The 16,992-nt window shown below is 42.1% G+C and overlaps 1 protein-coding gene across 2 annotated transcripts in view; it reads left to right on the top strand.

Annotated features, from left to right (window-relative positions):
* The window catches only part of shroom3 (shroom family member 3), a 92,186-nt gene that overhangs the window by 2,571 nt on the left and 72,623 nt on the right, over positions 1-16,992 (top strand). Inside the window, exon 2 of one of the 2 annotated variants that reach the window (XM_038287141.1) lies at positions 9,095-9,249. In XM_038287141.1, coding sequence (XP_038143069.1) covers positions 9,095-9,249 — 155 coding nt within the window. Of the gene's footprint in view, positions 1-9,094; positions 9,250-12,198; positions 12,343-16,992 lie in introns of those variants that run through there. The other variant, XM_038287143.1, reaches the window with a different exon arrangement.

The raw sequence follows: 16,992 nt of genomic DNA on the forward strand, positions 1-16,992 counted from the left end.
TTTAGGTACTGAGATATTAATGCGTTCTCATTAAGCTCAGATTAGTCTCTTTACAGTAAAACTCATTTAAAACAGTTTTTACTCAAATCCATCAGCTAGCTTCTCTCTGCTGATGAAATGAGAAACTGTTCAGCATAAAGGAGCAGCAGCTGTGCTGCATTAAAAACGGCTCACAGGCAGAAAAAAGAAAGAATCATGGACGTTTTTTCAGATTCATGGATGAATCTGAATTTCCAGGAGAGTTTAACAAGCTGCGGTCCAGAGCCATGCTGCCACCACAGCAGAGCTTGTGGCAGAATTGAAACTGCTCTGATTCATGATAAGCATGAAGGTCTAACTGGAAACCAGCAGGAGGAACCTGGGAGAAACAGGAACAGAGTTAGCATGTAGCATCCAAGGAAAGCTAAAGCTCCTGATTGGTCAGATTGCAGGGTATCAGTAGCGTCCGGATGCTAAACAGCAGAGCTAATATCAGTCATTAAAAATAAAAACAGAAAATGAGAAACTGCTGAAAAACGGAGAGATTCAGAAAAATCAGAAGTTTTTTGTTTTATGTTTGTGAAATAATGAAATCATAATCTGAGAGGAACCGTTAATGACGCCTCATCGGTTCATCCTGACCTCATTTTATTAAAATGCAAATCAGCGGGGGGGGGGGGGGGTTATAGGGCAGGAATGTGAATAATGAGGTTTTCATTCCTGCTCTTTGGATTTAAGGTGGTCTGGCTCACAGTTCTGACCCGGTTCTGACTCGGCCCACTGTTCTAACCATGAAGGGACATAGTTTGCAGGTTTTCTTCTTCTTCTGGTTTATTCTGGTTCTGATCCGATGATGAAGATCACTGAGAAGGTTCTGGATAATCCTGCCTCCTTATATTAGGAGAAAAGGTTTGAATCAGTTCTGACCGCCATCAGAACCGGTCAGAACCAGATTCTAGGCTTTCATTCAGTTTTACTTTTTATTTTTTGTGTTTTAGTTTATTTTCTATTTTTCATTTTATTTTAATCGTTTTTTTGTTTTTTCATCTTGTTCACAATCACTAAAATACAGAATTTTCTCTATTATTTTAGTAAAGTTTAATTCACATTAATTTAATTCACATTCATTTAATTCACATTAATTCACACACATTTCAATTCCTTTGAATTGTTTTTAAAATTATTTTCATTATTAATTAATTTATTTATCTAAAGCTTTTTTAAATAATAATTTAATAGACTGTTGTAACGCCTTAGAGCTTTTTAAATCCACATCCATCATCCATCCATCCATCCATCATCCATCCATCATCCATCCATCATCCATCCATCATCCATCCATCATCCATCCATCATCCATCCATCATCCATCCATCATCCATCCATCCATCATCCATCCATCCATCATCCATCCATCCATCCATCCATCATCCATCCATCATCCATCCATCCATCATCCATCCATCATCCATCCATCCATCATCCATCCATCATCCATCCATCATCCATCCATCCATCATCCATCCATCATCCATCCATCCATCATCCATCCATCCATCCATCATCCATCCATCCATCATCCATCCATCATCCATCCATCCATCATCCATCCATCATCCATCCATCCATCCATCATCCATCCATCATCCATCCATCCATCATCCATCCATCATCCATCCATCCATCATCCATCCATCATCCATCCATCCATCATCCATCCATCATCCATCCATCATCCATCCATCATCCATCCATCCATCCATCATCCATCCATCATCCATCCATCCATCATCCATCCATCCATCCATCATCCATCCATCCATCATCCATCCATCATCCATCATCCATCCATCATCCATCCATCATCCATCATCCATCCATCATCCATCCATCATCCATCCATCCATCATCCATCCATCCATCCATCCATCATCCATCCATCATCCATCCATCCATCATCCATCCATCATCCATCCATCCATCATCCATCCATCCATCCATCATCCATCCATCCATCCATCATCCATCCATCATCCATCATCCATCCATCATCCATCCATCATCCATCCATCCATCATCCATCATCCATCCATCCATCATCCATCATCCATCCATCCATCATCCATCCATCCATCATCCATCATCCATCCATCCATCCATCCATCATCCATCCATCCATCATCCATCCATCATCCATCCATCATCCATCCATCATCCATCATCCATCCATCATCCATCCATCCATCCATCATCCATCCATCATCCATCCATCCATCATCCATCCATCCATCCATCATCCATCCATCCATCATCCATCCATCCATCCATCATCCATCCATCCATCATCCATCCATCCATCCATCATCCATCCATCCATCCATCATCCATCCATCCATCATCCATCCATCCATCATCCATCATCCATCCATCCATCCATCCATCATCCATCCATCCATCATCCATCCATCATCCATCCATCATCCATCCATCATCCATCATCCATCCATCATCCATCCATCCATCCATCCATCATCCATCCATCATCCATCCATCCATCATCCATCCATCATCCATCATCCATCCATCATCCATCCATCCATCCATCATCCATCCATCCATCATCCATCCATCATCCATCCATCCATCCATCATCCATCCATCCATCATCCATCCATCATCCATCATCCATCCATCCATCATCCATCCTTCCATCCATCATCCATCCATCCATCATCCATCCATCCATCATCCATCCATCCATCCATCCATCCATCATCCATCCATCCATCCATCCATCCATCATCCATCCATCCATCCATCCATCCATCCATCATCCATCCATCCATCATCCATCCATCATCCATCATCCATCCATCCATCCATCCATCCATCATCCATCCATCATCCATCCATCCATCCATCCATCCATCCATCATCCATCCATCCATCATCCATCCATCATCCATCATCCATCCATCCATCCATCCATCCATCATCCATCCATCATCCATCCATCCATCCATCATCCATCATCCATCCATCCATTCATCATCCATCCATCATCCATCCATCCATCCATCCATCCATCTTCCATCCATCATCCATCCATCCATCCATCCATCCATCCATCCATCCATCCATCCATCCATCCATCCATCCATCATCCATCCATCCATCCATCCATCATCCATCCATCATCCATCCATCCATCATCCATCCATCCATCCATCATCCATCATCCATCCATCATCCATCCATCCATCCATCATCCATCATCCATCCATCCATCCATCCATCCATCCATCCATCATCCATCCATTCATCATCCATCCATCATCCATCCATCCATCATCCATCATCCATCCATCATCCATCCATCCATCATCCATCCATCCATCCATCATCCATCATCCATCCATCATCCATCCATCCATCCATCCATCATCCATCCATCCATCATCCATCCATCATCCATCCATCCATCATCCATCCATCATCCATCCATCATCCATCCATCCATCATCCATCCATCCATCATCCATCCATCATCCATCCATCCATCCATCATCCATCCATCCATCATCCATCCATCCATCATCCATCCATCATCCATCATCCATCCATCATCCATCCATCATCCATCCATCCATCATCCATCATCCATCCATCCATCATCCATCATCCATCCATCCATCATCCATCCATCCATCATCCATCATCCATCCATCCATCCATCCATCATCCATCCATCCATCATCCATCCATCATCCATCCATCATCCATCCATCATCCATCCATCATCCATCCATCCATCATCCATCCATCCATCCATCCATCATCCATCCATCATCCATCCATCCATCATCCATCCATCCATCCATCATCCATCCATCATCCATCATCCATCCATCATCCATCCATCCATCCGTCATCCATCCATCCATCATCCATCCATCATCCATCCATCCATCCATCATCCATCCATCCATCATCCATCCATCATCCATCATCCATCCATCATCCATCATCCATCCATCCATCATCCATCCTTCCATCCATCATCCATCCATCCATCATCCATCCATCCATCATCCATCCATCCATCCATCCATCCATCATCCATCCATCCATCCATCCATCCATCATCCATCCATCCATCCATCCATCCATCCATCCATCCATCATCCATCCATCATCCATCATCCATCCATCCATCCATCCATCCATCATCCATCATCCATCATCCATCCATCATCCATCCATCCATCCATCATCCATCATCCATCCATCCATTCATCATCCATCCATCATCCATCCATCCATCCATCCATCCATCCATCCATCTTCCATCCATCATCCATCCATCCATCCATCCATCCATCCATCCATCCATCCATCATCCATCCATCATCCATCCATCCATCCATCATCCATCCATCCATCCATCCATCATCCATCCATCCATCCATCCATCCATCCATCCATCCATCCATCCATCCATCCATCATCCATCCATCCATCCATCCATCCATCCATCATCCATCCATCCATCCATCCATCCATCCATCCATCCATCATCCATCCATCCATCCATCCATCCATCCATCCATCATCCATCCATCATCCATCATCCATCCATCCATCCATCCATCCATCCATCCATCATCCATCATCCATCATCCATCCATCATCCATCCATCCATCCATCCATCCATCCATCCATCTTCCATCCATCATCCATCCATCCATCCATCCATCATCCATCCATCCATCCATCCATTCATCATCCATCCATCATCCATCCATCCATCATCCATCATCCATCCATCATCCATCCATCCATCATCCATCCATCCATCCATCATCCATCATCCATCCATCATCCATCCATCCATCCATCCATCCATCCATCAATCATCCGTCCGTCCGTCAGTCAGTCAGTCAGTCAGTCAGTCAGTCAGTCAGTCAGTCAGTCAGTCAGTCAGTCAGTCCCTCCCTCTGTGGATGTTTTCCTGTTCTTATTGATCAGAGGGGGGGGAGGGGGGGGTGTCGTCCTGCAGAGAACAGCCTGATCCATCCAGCCTGCTTGGAGATCTCCATCTGCAGGATAATAACTTTCAGCTGGATTAGCAGGGTTACTGACACACACAGAGTCTGAGTGCTCCTGCCGGCCTTATTTGGGTTTATTTATTCTTCTAACAGTCAAACAGTGCAGGCATGAGGACGGTCCTGCAGATCTCAGGATGGGTTCGGTCCGTTTTATGCTTCACATGGATCCAAGGCCCAGTCTGCTCTCAGATCTTTAGTTTTTCATCTTCTCCTGGTAGCTAAATGTGAGTTTTTGGTCGACACGTTTGAAAAGGCTGATTGAGCCATGAGTCCAGGTCCTGCTGAGATGAGCTTTAACACGCCCAGCGTTTTACCTGGAACTAACAAGCTGTTCTTCAGAAGCAGCCGGCTGTAATCCCACAGAGGAGCAGACACACCTCATCACAAATTCTTGGCTGTTGTTTTAACATTCAAAGAGTCGCAGAGGGGCGGGGTTTATTATGCTACAGCAGCTGCCTGTCAGTCACAGGAAAACCATTATCCGGTGTGGTGGGGGGGGGGGGTCTGACCGTATAGCTCTATGGGGTTCTTGGATTTTTTTTATGCAGTTACTGAAGTACTGGAATAAATCTTCATAAAGAAAGAAAAGAGAAATTTCACAACTTGATTTAGAAAAGCTGGGAGAGAAAACCTGTGGATCCCAAAATGATCCGTTAAAAGGAAAGTAAACAAGGTCCAGTTATTCAGATGTGTCCCAGAAAAATGTTTAGGAACCAATTCTATTCAGTTTATTTCTATAGCTCCAATTCACATCATGTCATCTCAGGTCACTTTCCAGTTCACCAGATCATCCAGTCAGATTGATTCAAAGTTTTCTATCTAAGGAAAACCAGCTGATTGCATCGACTCATTGACTCTTCAGCAATCCCTCACACTAAGCATGCTTGTAGCGACAGTGGAGAGGAAAAACTCCCTTTGAACAGGAAGAAACCTCCAGCAGAACCAGGCTCAGTGTGAGCGGCCATCTGCTGAGGCCCACTGGGGTTCAAGGAGACAGAAGCAGACATAGAAAAAGAAGCATAGATACAATGGAGAGGAAAAACTGACTGAGATTCAAGGAGAACCACCAAGGCCTGGAAACCAGTTTATTACCATTAAGGAGCAAGAAAGAAGCTCCAGATTCGGCGGCCTAAAGTTGGACGATGCGACCAAACCTTATATCATGTGACTTTATTCTGGTCGGTATAATATTATTTTAATATGGATATTAACAAAAAACAAAGGCCAGAAATGCCCCCATCAGAGTCTTGATCACAATTAATAAAAATCAATTTTATTACAATTCCTCCTGTTTAGAGTTTAAAAACAATCACTTTAAAATACTGAAGATAAAACCTGGGAGGTCAGTCAGTAACAGGCGGGAAATACATCGATTTTAATGTTTGAAATTCTGAATAATTTTACCGACACACTGTGCAGAGTGATGTACATATGTTTTTTTTTTCTTTTTTCTTTTTTTTGTTTTGTTATGACTTTAATAATTTACTTATATTTGCTTTTTATTAAGTGTTCGAAACAAATGATCAATGTCAGCCCAGAAGTGATAAACCAGCCAGTTATCGAACACAGCAACTGGTTTGGTCTTTTTCCAGCTGCCAATTTACAGGCCTGTTTCACAGCTTTTATTCATTTTCACTTTGAATTCAAGTTTCAAACTTTCAGAGGACAGGATTCAAATAAAAATACGTTTTTTTACATAAAAAAGAAAGGGTTAAAAATGGATGAAAGGGATTTGGTGTTAAAAAAAGATTTGATTTAAAAGCCATATTACCTAGAAGCACAGCCTGATATTTTGATATGAAATTAATGTCTCCTCCTAGAGAAAAAATTCAGCTATTTAGACACAACGACCACTGTAAAAAAAAATCACTTTGAATTAATCCGACCAAGTTATTTCACATGGTTCCACTAAATTTACCACTACCGTCTATATTTACTTTTAACATGATATTTAAGGTAAAGTCGAACAAAATGCGATGAACTAAATCCGGCGTTGCAGACTTAAGATTGAAGCTAAAGCTGTGAAGTGAAATTTACCAGATGCTGATAACATTTAAATATTTCTGTTCAGTTTAATTAATATTTATGTGGATTAATATTATTGGATTTGATGGAATTTAATATAATCATGTTTTTAAATTAGTCGACCTAGTTTAGTGGAACCAGTCGACATAACTGGGTTTAATCATTTTTAAATGTTTGCATTTTTAATGTTTCTTTATTCTATATTCAAACTTAACTGTAAAAAATTCAAATTAAGAAAGGTTTAGTGGGTTTGCATCAATAATGACTCCAAACCAGCCTTTTTAAATAAAACAGGCCATCTTGGTTAAAGATTCAGCCAGAAGCTGGTTGATGGCTACTAACCACCTGTGGTTGGACTAGTTATGCTGGAGACCCGGAGCCTCTGAGTGCAGCTCAGCTGCAGCCTGTGGGGGTCCGGTTTGTTTCTGTGACCTTGATGCGAGGACGCGCTAACCCAGACCGATGGCAGCCGTCTGACATCGAGGGAAACTTCGGGTTTCACCTGAACTTTTAATTTGAAATGGAAGTCTTTCCCTTTCTGCTTCACTCTGCGGTTTATCTCTGACTGGACCAAGGGAGGGACTTAGCAAGCAGTCAAACACAGGGGGGCGGGGTTAGTCCTTGATCCCTGCTGGTTTCTGCCTGGACTGAACTTGTCTGTCATTGTGAAACGTTTCTTCGCTGCTTGCTTATCGTCTGCGGTCGTTGCATTGCGCTGGGATGAGACACACATTCTGCTGCTGCTCTACCAGCAGGCGGGCTGAAAAGAGGCGCTGCTGTCAGCAGACGTACGGCGGCAGGTCTGAGAGCAGGGCCGGATTTAGGAAATCTGGGGTCCTAGAGTAAGACAGGCAGGGGGCCCTCTGAATGGAGAACCACTAAAACAGCCCCATTCTCCAGATATAGAAATGTTAATAGAATAGACATCCATTATCTGTTCTAGGTTGTGTCCCTCTCTTCTTGTCCCTTTTCTTCTTGTTTTCCTCTCTATGTTTTGTACTCAGCTGACTTTTCATGCTGTCTCTAAAGGAATGAAAGATTTTTTCCAAGCACTAAGCTCACTTAGCTGATTGCTCCTTCCTGTGTTTCCAAAAAGGCCAAAGTAAATAACCCAGTCCTTCTTTTCACTGTAGACAAGCCATGATCTGCTTATCTGTTCTCCATTTTTCATTTGGATGAAATAATAGCTGCATGAATCATGACAGCAGACAAGATAGAGGAGAGCAGGAGGCGGGGTTACCAATCTACTCGCTCTGGAGAGCAGAGTTCGCTGCTTTTAGATGTTGTCTCCAAAGTCTCCAGTAGCAGAAAAAAGTCTCTAGATTTGGCGCTAGGAGCTTTTTAGAAATCAAAGTGCTAGAGGGGTCTGAAAAGTGGCTAAATATAGCGACTAAAGCGCTAAGTTGGCAACACTGCTCTTTGCATGGTTTGTTTTCAAATGGTTTGCTGCTGTCTGTTTGGACCTTTCTGAACATGTGCAGCAGATGGACTGATCCAATATGGTGGACACTGAAGGGGGGGGGGCTGAGACACACTTAATATTATCAGCGTTCTGATGGCATTTTAGAGAAAGGATTTTTATCAAAAACATAATTAATGTGCAGAAATAAGGAATAGTTGTATTAAACATACATGGAAACAGAGTTTTATGGGGCCCCCAGGAACTCCGGGCCCTAAGCTGCTGTATAACGGGGCTGTTTTATGTGTTGTCTTCTCAGTTCAGAGGGCCCCCAGCCTGTCTTTGCCTAGGGGCCCCTGATTTCCTAAATGGATTAAATACACAGAGTGATTTATATTTGAGACGTTGCAGACAGTTAATCTAAATCCACCTCAGAACGCGTCTGTAGAATCTGGTTCTGTCGGTTTAATGAGCAACAGCCTTTCAACAGAGATCTGTTTATGAGTAAAGGAAGGAGAAACGTTTCTCTCAGCCTCATCTTCATCGGGGACGGTTTTTAGTAAATCTGTGATGTGTTTCCAGGTAGAGGAAGGCGGTAAGGCGGACAGCCTGAAGCAGCCTCTGTTGGTCGGGGATGAGATCATCATCATTAATGAGGTGGAGCTGAGCGGATACCGACAGGAGGCCATCGCTCTGATCAAAGGCTCCTTCAAGACTCTGGATCTCACCGTCCGCAGGTACAGACGTTGGTCACATGTGCTTTTATTTTGGAGGAATCTCCACATCACCTTCAATTCAAAGCCGCTGAGCGCTAACGGCTGGAAGGTGGAGACTGAGTCCCTGTTTGTGCATTTTCTTTAAAAATGCAGCAAATCCTTCAGCTTTCACTAATTGAATTTTTGAGTTGATGGAATTTGAGTTATTTTTATTTCTATCTGGAGCCGTGCTCCTGGCAGCTTCTGGACATGCCAGCATTAATCATTAATGGAATTTAACCAGACTATGTGGGAATTTCCCCTCAGAAGGTTCAGAAGCTCCTTTTCCTGCTTTCTGGTGACTTCATGAAGTAAATCTTCCTCCTAAAGGACGAGGCGGCCAGGGCCGGACATTAGGAAAAACATCAGGAAAGATTCAGCTGGCTCCTTTTCTATGGTAGACAAACAAACAAACAAACTTAAACAGAGCAGAAGAAGTCTTTGATAAAATTGTTTAATTAAGTCCCTTTATTTTTATTTGGTTCTTTTCATATGGATGAAGGTTCAGAGGGAAGGTCTAATGCAGATCTGCAGTCAAATTATTTTTGTTTATTTGTATCATTTTTTAAATCAAACAGTTTGGATTCCATAGTGACTCAGGTTTATCAATAAACGTTTACTAAATGAGACGTGGTCAGAGGGTGACGTCACAATTTGGTGTCGGATTGAGGACCCAAAAGCAGAGGCAAGTAGGCAGAGGTGAATTTAGGTGGGTTTAATGAGGTCCACAGGTACCGAGGCAGGAATCAAAAAATCCAACAAAAATAACAAACAAACCAGAACCAAGGAGACATCAGGGGAAAGCAAACTCTAGGAGCCAGGGAGAGACGAGGTAAGCAGCCAGACGTTAGACGAGGATCCAGCAAACAGGAACTGAAGAGGGAGGGCTTTAAAAGGGGACAGAGACAAAGAGAGGGCTAACAAGGGGATTGGAAACAGGTGAGGACAGAGCAGAAAACAGAGCTAAGGAAAGAGGACACAAGAGGGCAGCAGAGGACAACAAATGGAAAACCTGGAAGACAGGAACTAACAAGAAAACAACAAAATAATAATTAAACACTGAAACAAGGAGGAAAGTAAAACTGAATACTCTAAATAAACATAATAAAACCAAGATTGTGACATGTGACGCCTTTACTGGTTCTTTAAAAGAAGCATTCAGTTTTACACAGCCAGAAAAGTCCAGTTCAGACCCGTTTTCTGAACTTCTAAGGATAATCCTGGAGCAAAGAGACATTTTAATCTGCAGTTAGTTCAACCGAGATCAGAATCTCATATAAAAGCTCAATGTTTTTCTATGAATTCTATTCAGTTTATTTCTATAGCTCCAATTCATGTCATCTCAGGTCACTTTCCAGTTCAACCAGATCATCCAGTCAGATTGATTCAAAGTTTTCTATCTAAGGAAAACCAGCTGATTTCATCGACTCATTGACTCTTCAGCAATCCCTCACACTAAGCATGCTTGTAGCGACAGTGGAGAGGAAAAACTCCCTTTGAACAGGAAGAAACCTCCAGCAGAACCAGGCTCAGTGTGAGCGGCCATCTGCTGAGGCCCACTGGGGTTCAAGGAGACAGAAGCAGACATAGAAAAAGAGGCATATATATACAAAAGGCAACTGTCAACCAGCTCCACAGGCGGCCCCGTCCAGGAAACACACAGCCAGGCAGACGAGCTCCGAGCCAGCTCCCATGTCAGAGGATGAAGAGAGCACATTCAGTTAGTCACAGTCAGAGAAACAGGACTACACTGGAAAACAGGCCAAGCTCCAACATCTAGAAACAAGGGTGTTGATGGCAGCAGCACAGCTGATAATTTTAAGGTAATTTTAATTTTATGAAATAAACTGCAATCCAGTGTATATAAATAAAAAATCAGCTGTTGTTTTAACCGTTTTATTAAACTTTACAGCACCAGGATACGTTTTGCACTGGATCTGATTTGGTGGGAAGAATAGAATCTATTTCACCGTTTTTAGGCGACTGTCAGATGACGCAGTAACCGCCTGATGTCGTCGTCGTTCCGCCTGTGATAACGACTGGGACTGCTTAGGGCTGCAACTAAGTATTGTTAATTGATTAATCTGTTGATTATTTTTTAATAACTGGAAAGTAAAAGGTTCTTTAAAACATAGTTTTAAAAAATGAAACCAGCTGAAACTAAAGGTTTTCCACTGGAGGAGTTCTGGATAAAGCTGATTGGCAGATGCATTTTTTGTTTTTTAAATCTTAAATCCAAAATGTTTATAGATATATTTTTTAGATTCTTGGTCTAATTCCTGCTCTAAGTGGGTCGCTCTGTCAGATAAAAGCTCATTTTAGAATCTCTATACTCCAGTTAATGATTAATCAATTACTAAATGAGTTGATGATTATTTTAATAATTGATTAATCTGATTAATTGTTTCAGCCATAGGACCGTTCTCTCTTCCATCTACAGGTTCCCTTTTCAGGAACAATGTTTCTGTATCTGCTGTCCACTGCAAGAGGCTGGACATTCGTCAGGTTTTTTATGATCTTTGGTTCTTTTCTTTTCTCCTTCTGTAATAAAGGCTTAAGGTTAACAGCCATCCAGCCAATCACTAACCCTCTTTCCCGATGGCCAGGCTGCTCCTCTGCTGCACATTTAGTTCAGCTGAAGCTACGATAATGAAAAGAGGCACTGTGGGCAACAACAAAGCAGAGTGGAAACAATTTGTTTCTGTGGAGTCAGATGATCCAGTGGCTGAAGGCTGATTAGGAGAGGCCAGAGCCCGCTACCGTGTCACAGGACGTCTCTGAGGGCTCGGCTGGATGCGTTGGCAGCCACTCAGCCTGCCGTGTATTTGGGTTTGGGGTGTGACATAGTTGCTGCTACTGACGCTTTAACTGAAAGACATGCAGGAGGCGAAGCAGCAGTGCAGGACTTTAGACTTTAGACAGCACACACACACACACAGTAGGACAGGTGCATGAGCACACCTGGCAACCGGGGGAAGGCGTGGCCTCCTGTGAGACCTCAGAGCCGAGCAGAGAGCGGTGATCGGCGTCCTGCAGGGATCCGATGGGGAACACAGAAACGTCGGGTGGACGCAGGTTTGTGTCTCAATCATTAAATACATTTTTTCTCTGATTGCTGGACCTGAGCTGATGGCAACTTTACAGCAGGATCAACTCTGTTGCTGCTTCTGAGCAACTTCACCTTCGACCATGCGGCGTGTATCAGCTCTGACCATAGGGGAAACATTTGGTTATATCCTGGACACAGTCAGAATCTAAGGTGGAGTCCTGGTGTAATACAGAACCTTCACGACTTTTAAATGTAAAAGTATTTAAAGAATGAGCAGTATTAGTCCCTTTTCCTTTGCATGGGCTTTCAGACGTTACCCGGGGTTTGCCTCCACCTGTTTCTGCACAAATATACACAAGTAAATGAAACGTCCTGGAGCCCCGACTAAAGCTCCGGGTCCGTTAGCACTTCAGATTACTGCAGCGTATTTTAGGTGTGGGGCCATGTGCTAATCGGTGACCCTCCTTCAATGAAGCTACAAAACCAAAAAACAAAGCAAAAACATTTTAAACTTGCTTATATTAGACTTTTTAAAACAAAATAATTTTTATGATGTTTTTTGGTGAGAATGTAACTTCATAAAACGTGCTCCAGTGTTTTCAGAGATGTCTGTTCCCGCTGCTAGCAGCTAGCTCACCTCGCTAATGTCAAAGTGGATGTCAGGAGAGCGAAAAAGGAAATTAACATTTGCTTATCTTCTCATCTTTAAGGGAAACATTTAACGACCTGTAAATAATCTAGAAAAACAAAGAAACTAAGCAAAAGTTTGAGCTCCACTTTGTGGCTGCTTGCTCCACGATGTCACTGTTGCTAAGTGACAGAACTTACACTGAGGCTTAAGCAAAGACGTCAAGTCGCGCCTTTATTACTGCCACCCACTGGACTGGAGGAACACTTCAGTTTATTCCTCCATTGATTATTGATCTGATTTAAATCCAGTTTCTGATTTTCTGCTTGAAGCAGAAAGATTCCTTTTACCCGAGTAAAAAAAAACAGCAATTAAACCAAACATTACCGCCACATATCTGACTCAATAACCATTAAAACAACCATTTTGATTCATTTCAGACGGAACTATTTACATACTTGTATTATATTAAACTGCACTTCCAATATTCACCACTGTTCGGCGCCATTTCCCTTTTCCCTCTGAGCACGGAGCAGCCGGCTTTCTTTGACTCACAGTGAATCATGGGATACCCAAGGCTACGGAGGATACAGCGGACCCGTCCTGTTTTGAAGGACGCATTTGTCTGCCGCATAACGAGGAGTCTTCCTATCCGAACAGACCTCAGCGCCGTGCTATGATGTAATCAGCCGACGAATCTGGCCTTTGAAGGACGCAGCCTCTGAATTCATACTTAGCCATAAACTCTGGATAAACTCCTTCAGTTCGGAACCGAGGGATCAAGATAGAAGAAGACATGCTAGCAGTTAGCATGCTAGCTGAAGAAGCTTTATTAGGGTGACCAAACGTCCGTATTTCCCGGGACATATCCGTATTTCACGTCCTGTCCCGGGCGTCCCGGGGTTTTTTTAGAAAGTGAGGAAATGTCCTGATTTCACTGCGCACGACGCTCCGTGTGACGTAATCCCTGAGCCGCGTCAGTGCGGGCAGCCCTGCTCTTAATCAGAGGCTCTGTTCGAAAACCTGGGCTGCATCCTCCAAGGACGCGGTCTACCTAGACTGGATCCTTCGAAGTCCTTGAAAATACAGGTGCTGGTCATAAAATTAGAATATCATGAAAAAGTAGATTGATTTCAGTAATTCCATTTAAAAAGTGAAACTTGTATATTATATTCATACATTACATACAAACTCATATATTTCAGATGTTTATTTTGTTTAATTTTGATGATTACAAATGACAACAAATGAAAATCTCAAATTCATCATATCAGAAAATTAGAATATTACTGAAGACCAATAAAAACAAAGGATTTATAGAAATGTTGGCCAACTGAAAAGTATGAACATGAAAAGTATGAGCATGTACAGCACTCAGTATTTAGTTGGGCCTCCTTTGGCCTGTATTACTGCAGCAATGCGGCGTGGCATGGAGTCGATCAGTCTGTGGCACTGCTCAGGTGTTATGATAGCCCAGGTTGCTCTAATAGTGGCTTTTAGCTCTTCTGAATTGTTGGGTCTGGTGTATTGCATCTTCTTCTTCACAATACCCCATAGATTTTCTATGGGGTTAAGGTCAGGAGAGTTTGCTGGCCAATTAAGAACAGGGATACCATGGTCCTTCAACCAGGTACTGGTAGCTTTGGCACTGTGTGCAGGTGCCAAGTCCTGTTGGAAAATGAAATCTGCATCTCCAAAAAGTTGGTCAGCTGCAGGAAGCATGAAGTGCTCTAAAACTTCCTGGTATGTGGCTGCGTTGACCCTGGACCTCAGAAAACACAATGGACCAACACCAGCAGATGACATGGCACCCCAAACCATCACTGACTGTGGAAACTTTACACTGGACTTCAAGCAACGTGGATGAAGTGCCTCTCTTCTTTTCCTCCAGACTCTGGGACCTTGATTTCCAAAGGAAATGCAAAATTTACTTTCATCAGAGAACATGACTTTGGACCACTCACCAGCAGTCCAGTCCTGTTTCTCTTTAGCCCAGGCAAGACGCTTCTGACGCTGTCTGTGGTTCAAGAGTGGCTTGACACAAGGAATGCGACAGCAGAAACCCATGTCTTTCATACGTCTGTGTGTGGTGGTTCTTGAAGCACTCACGCCAGCTGCAGTCCACTCTTTGTGAATCTCCCCCACATTTTTGAATGGGTTTTGTTTCACAATCCTCTCCAGGGTGCGGTTATCTCTCTTGCTTGTACACTTTTTTCGACCACATCTTTTCCTTCCCTTCGCCTCTCTATTAATGTGCTTGGACACTGAGCTCTGTGAACAGCCAGCCTCTTTAGCGATGACCTTTTGTGTCTTGCCCTCCTTGTGCAAGGTGTCGATGGTCGTCTTTTGGACAACTGTCAAGTCAGCAGTCTTCCCCATGATTGTGTAGCCTATAGAACTAGACTGAAAGACCATTTAAAGGCTTTTGCAGGTGGTTTGAGTTAATTAGCTGATTAGAGTGTGGCACCAGGGGCCATCAATTTTGAACCTTTTCACAATATTCTAATTTTCTGATATGATGAATTTGAGATTTTCATTTGTTGTCATTTGTAATCATCAAAATTAAACAAAATAAACATCTGAAATATATGAGTTTGTATGTAATGTATGAATATAATATACAAGTTTCACTTTTTAAATGGAATTACTGAAATCAATCTACTTTTTCATGATATTCTAATTTTATGACCAGCACCTGTAAGGAGGCCGGAAGAGTTTTGGCAGTAAATTCGAACAGGTCCTCCCTTCGGCGGGTTTTACCGCCGTATGCTCTGTTGCTTAGCAACCGTGAAAGTTGACACACAAAGCAGAAAAAGAATGAATACCGAGGTTTTCAAAACTGTTTGTTTATTTATTTATTTAAAAAAAAGTTAAAGTGAACAAAGACTACACTCACAAGAATCCAGAGTGGAATAAAGATTCCAACCACCGGGAGCAGGAACAGATAAAATCAAATGTAATGATAGAAAAATTTTAGTCAGTTAAATAACCTGCTGCTGTCATTCTGCACATCTCTGATGTTGCTGCTATTTTCAAATATCCATTACTGTAAAAATGTTCATAGCTGCATATTGGTTATTTATTCTCCAGTTTTATATTGTTAAAAAACTTTACAGAATTTTATTGTTTATATTTTAACTCTTCCCTATTATGTTATTCTTATAAATTTTTCTAAGGTCCTCATTTGTGTGACCATTTTCAATAATCTTTCTGCTGCTTAAATTTGGGGGATTTTCTATTCTATTCTATAAAAGGGGTAGAAATATATAAGTAAATCTAAAAAATTTATGTATAAAAAATATCTGCAAAATCTCTAATATTCAACAACAAAAAATACTTAGTTAACTTAGTTACTTAGTTGTGCAAAACAACAATAAAAAAATTAAACTCCTATCAGATTTATAGTTCCCACTCTGCAGATCTATTAGAATCTGTCCTTAAATTACAGCCAAACTCAACATTACCGCCACATATCTGACTCAATAACCATTAAAACAACTATTTTCATTCATTTCAGCGGGAACTATTCACAGAGTTGTATTATATTAAACTGAACTTCCAATTTTCACCACTGTTCTGCGCCAAGTAACATTTCCTTTGATCACGGAGCAAATCCCGATGATGAGACATTTGTTCTTTCAATCAACCCCCCACACCCCGCTCAAAGGTGTCCTGGTTTTCCCAAATGATAATATGGTCACCCTAGCTTTATGGGGTCATGACTTTTATGGAGCCACATTCTAACATTCCTCTGAGAGAAACCAGAACCAGAACCGCCTGTTTAAAGATCTGCTGACAGAACAAAGTCTCTCCCTGCGCTGATTCTCTAAAAACAGAGAGCTATATTAGTTAGCATCCACTTCATTAAAATAAAGGAGCAAATATCATGACGCCATGTCAGAGGGTTAGCACCTTGTTTATTAATGATGTACCAGGAATGTTATAAACAGGTAATATTACAGTCATAGGCTAATCGTCTTTAGTTTCAAACAATGACAACAATGTAAAGGCAATAAACTCAATATGTATTAGAAATGATTAAATATTA

The sequence above is a fragment of the Cyprinodon tularosa genome, unplaced genomic scaffold (genome assembly GCF_016077235.1).
Source record: "Cyprinodon tularosa strain WSP-4 unplaced genomic scaffold, ASM1607723v1 ctg236, whole genome shotgun sequence".
In the NCBI taxonomy this organism is placed as follows: domain Eukaryota; kingdom Metazoa; phylum Chordata; class Actinopteri; order Cyprinodontiformes; family Cyprinodontidae; genus Cyprinodon; species Cyprinodon tularosa.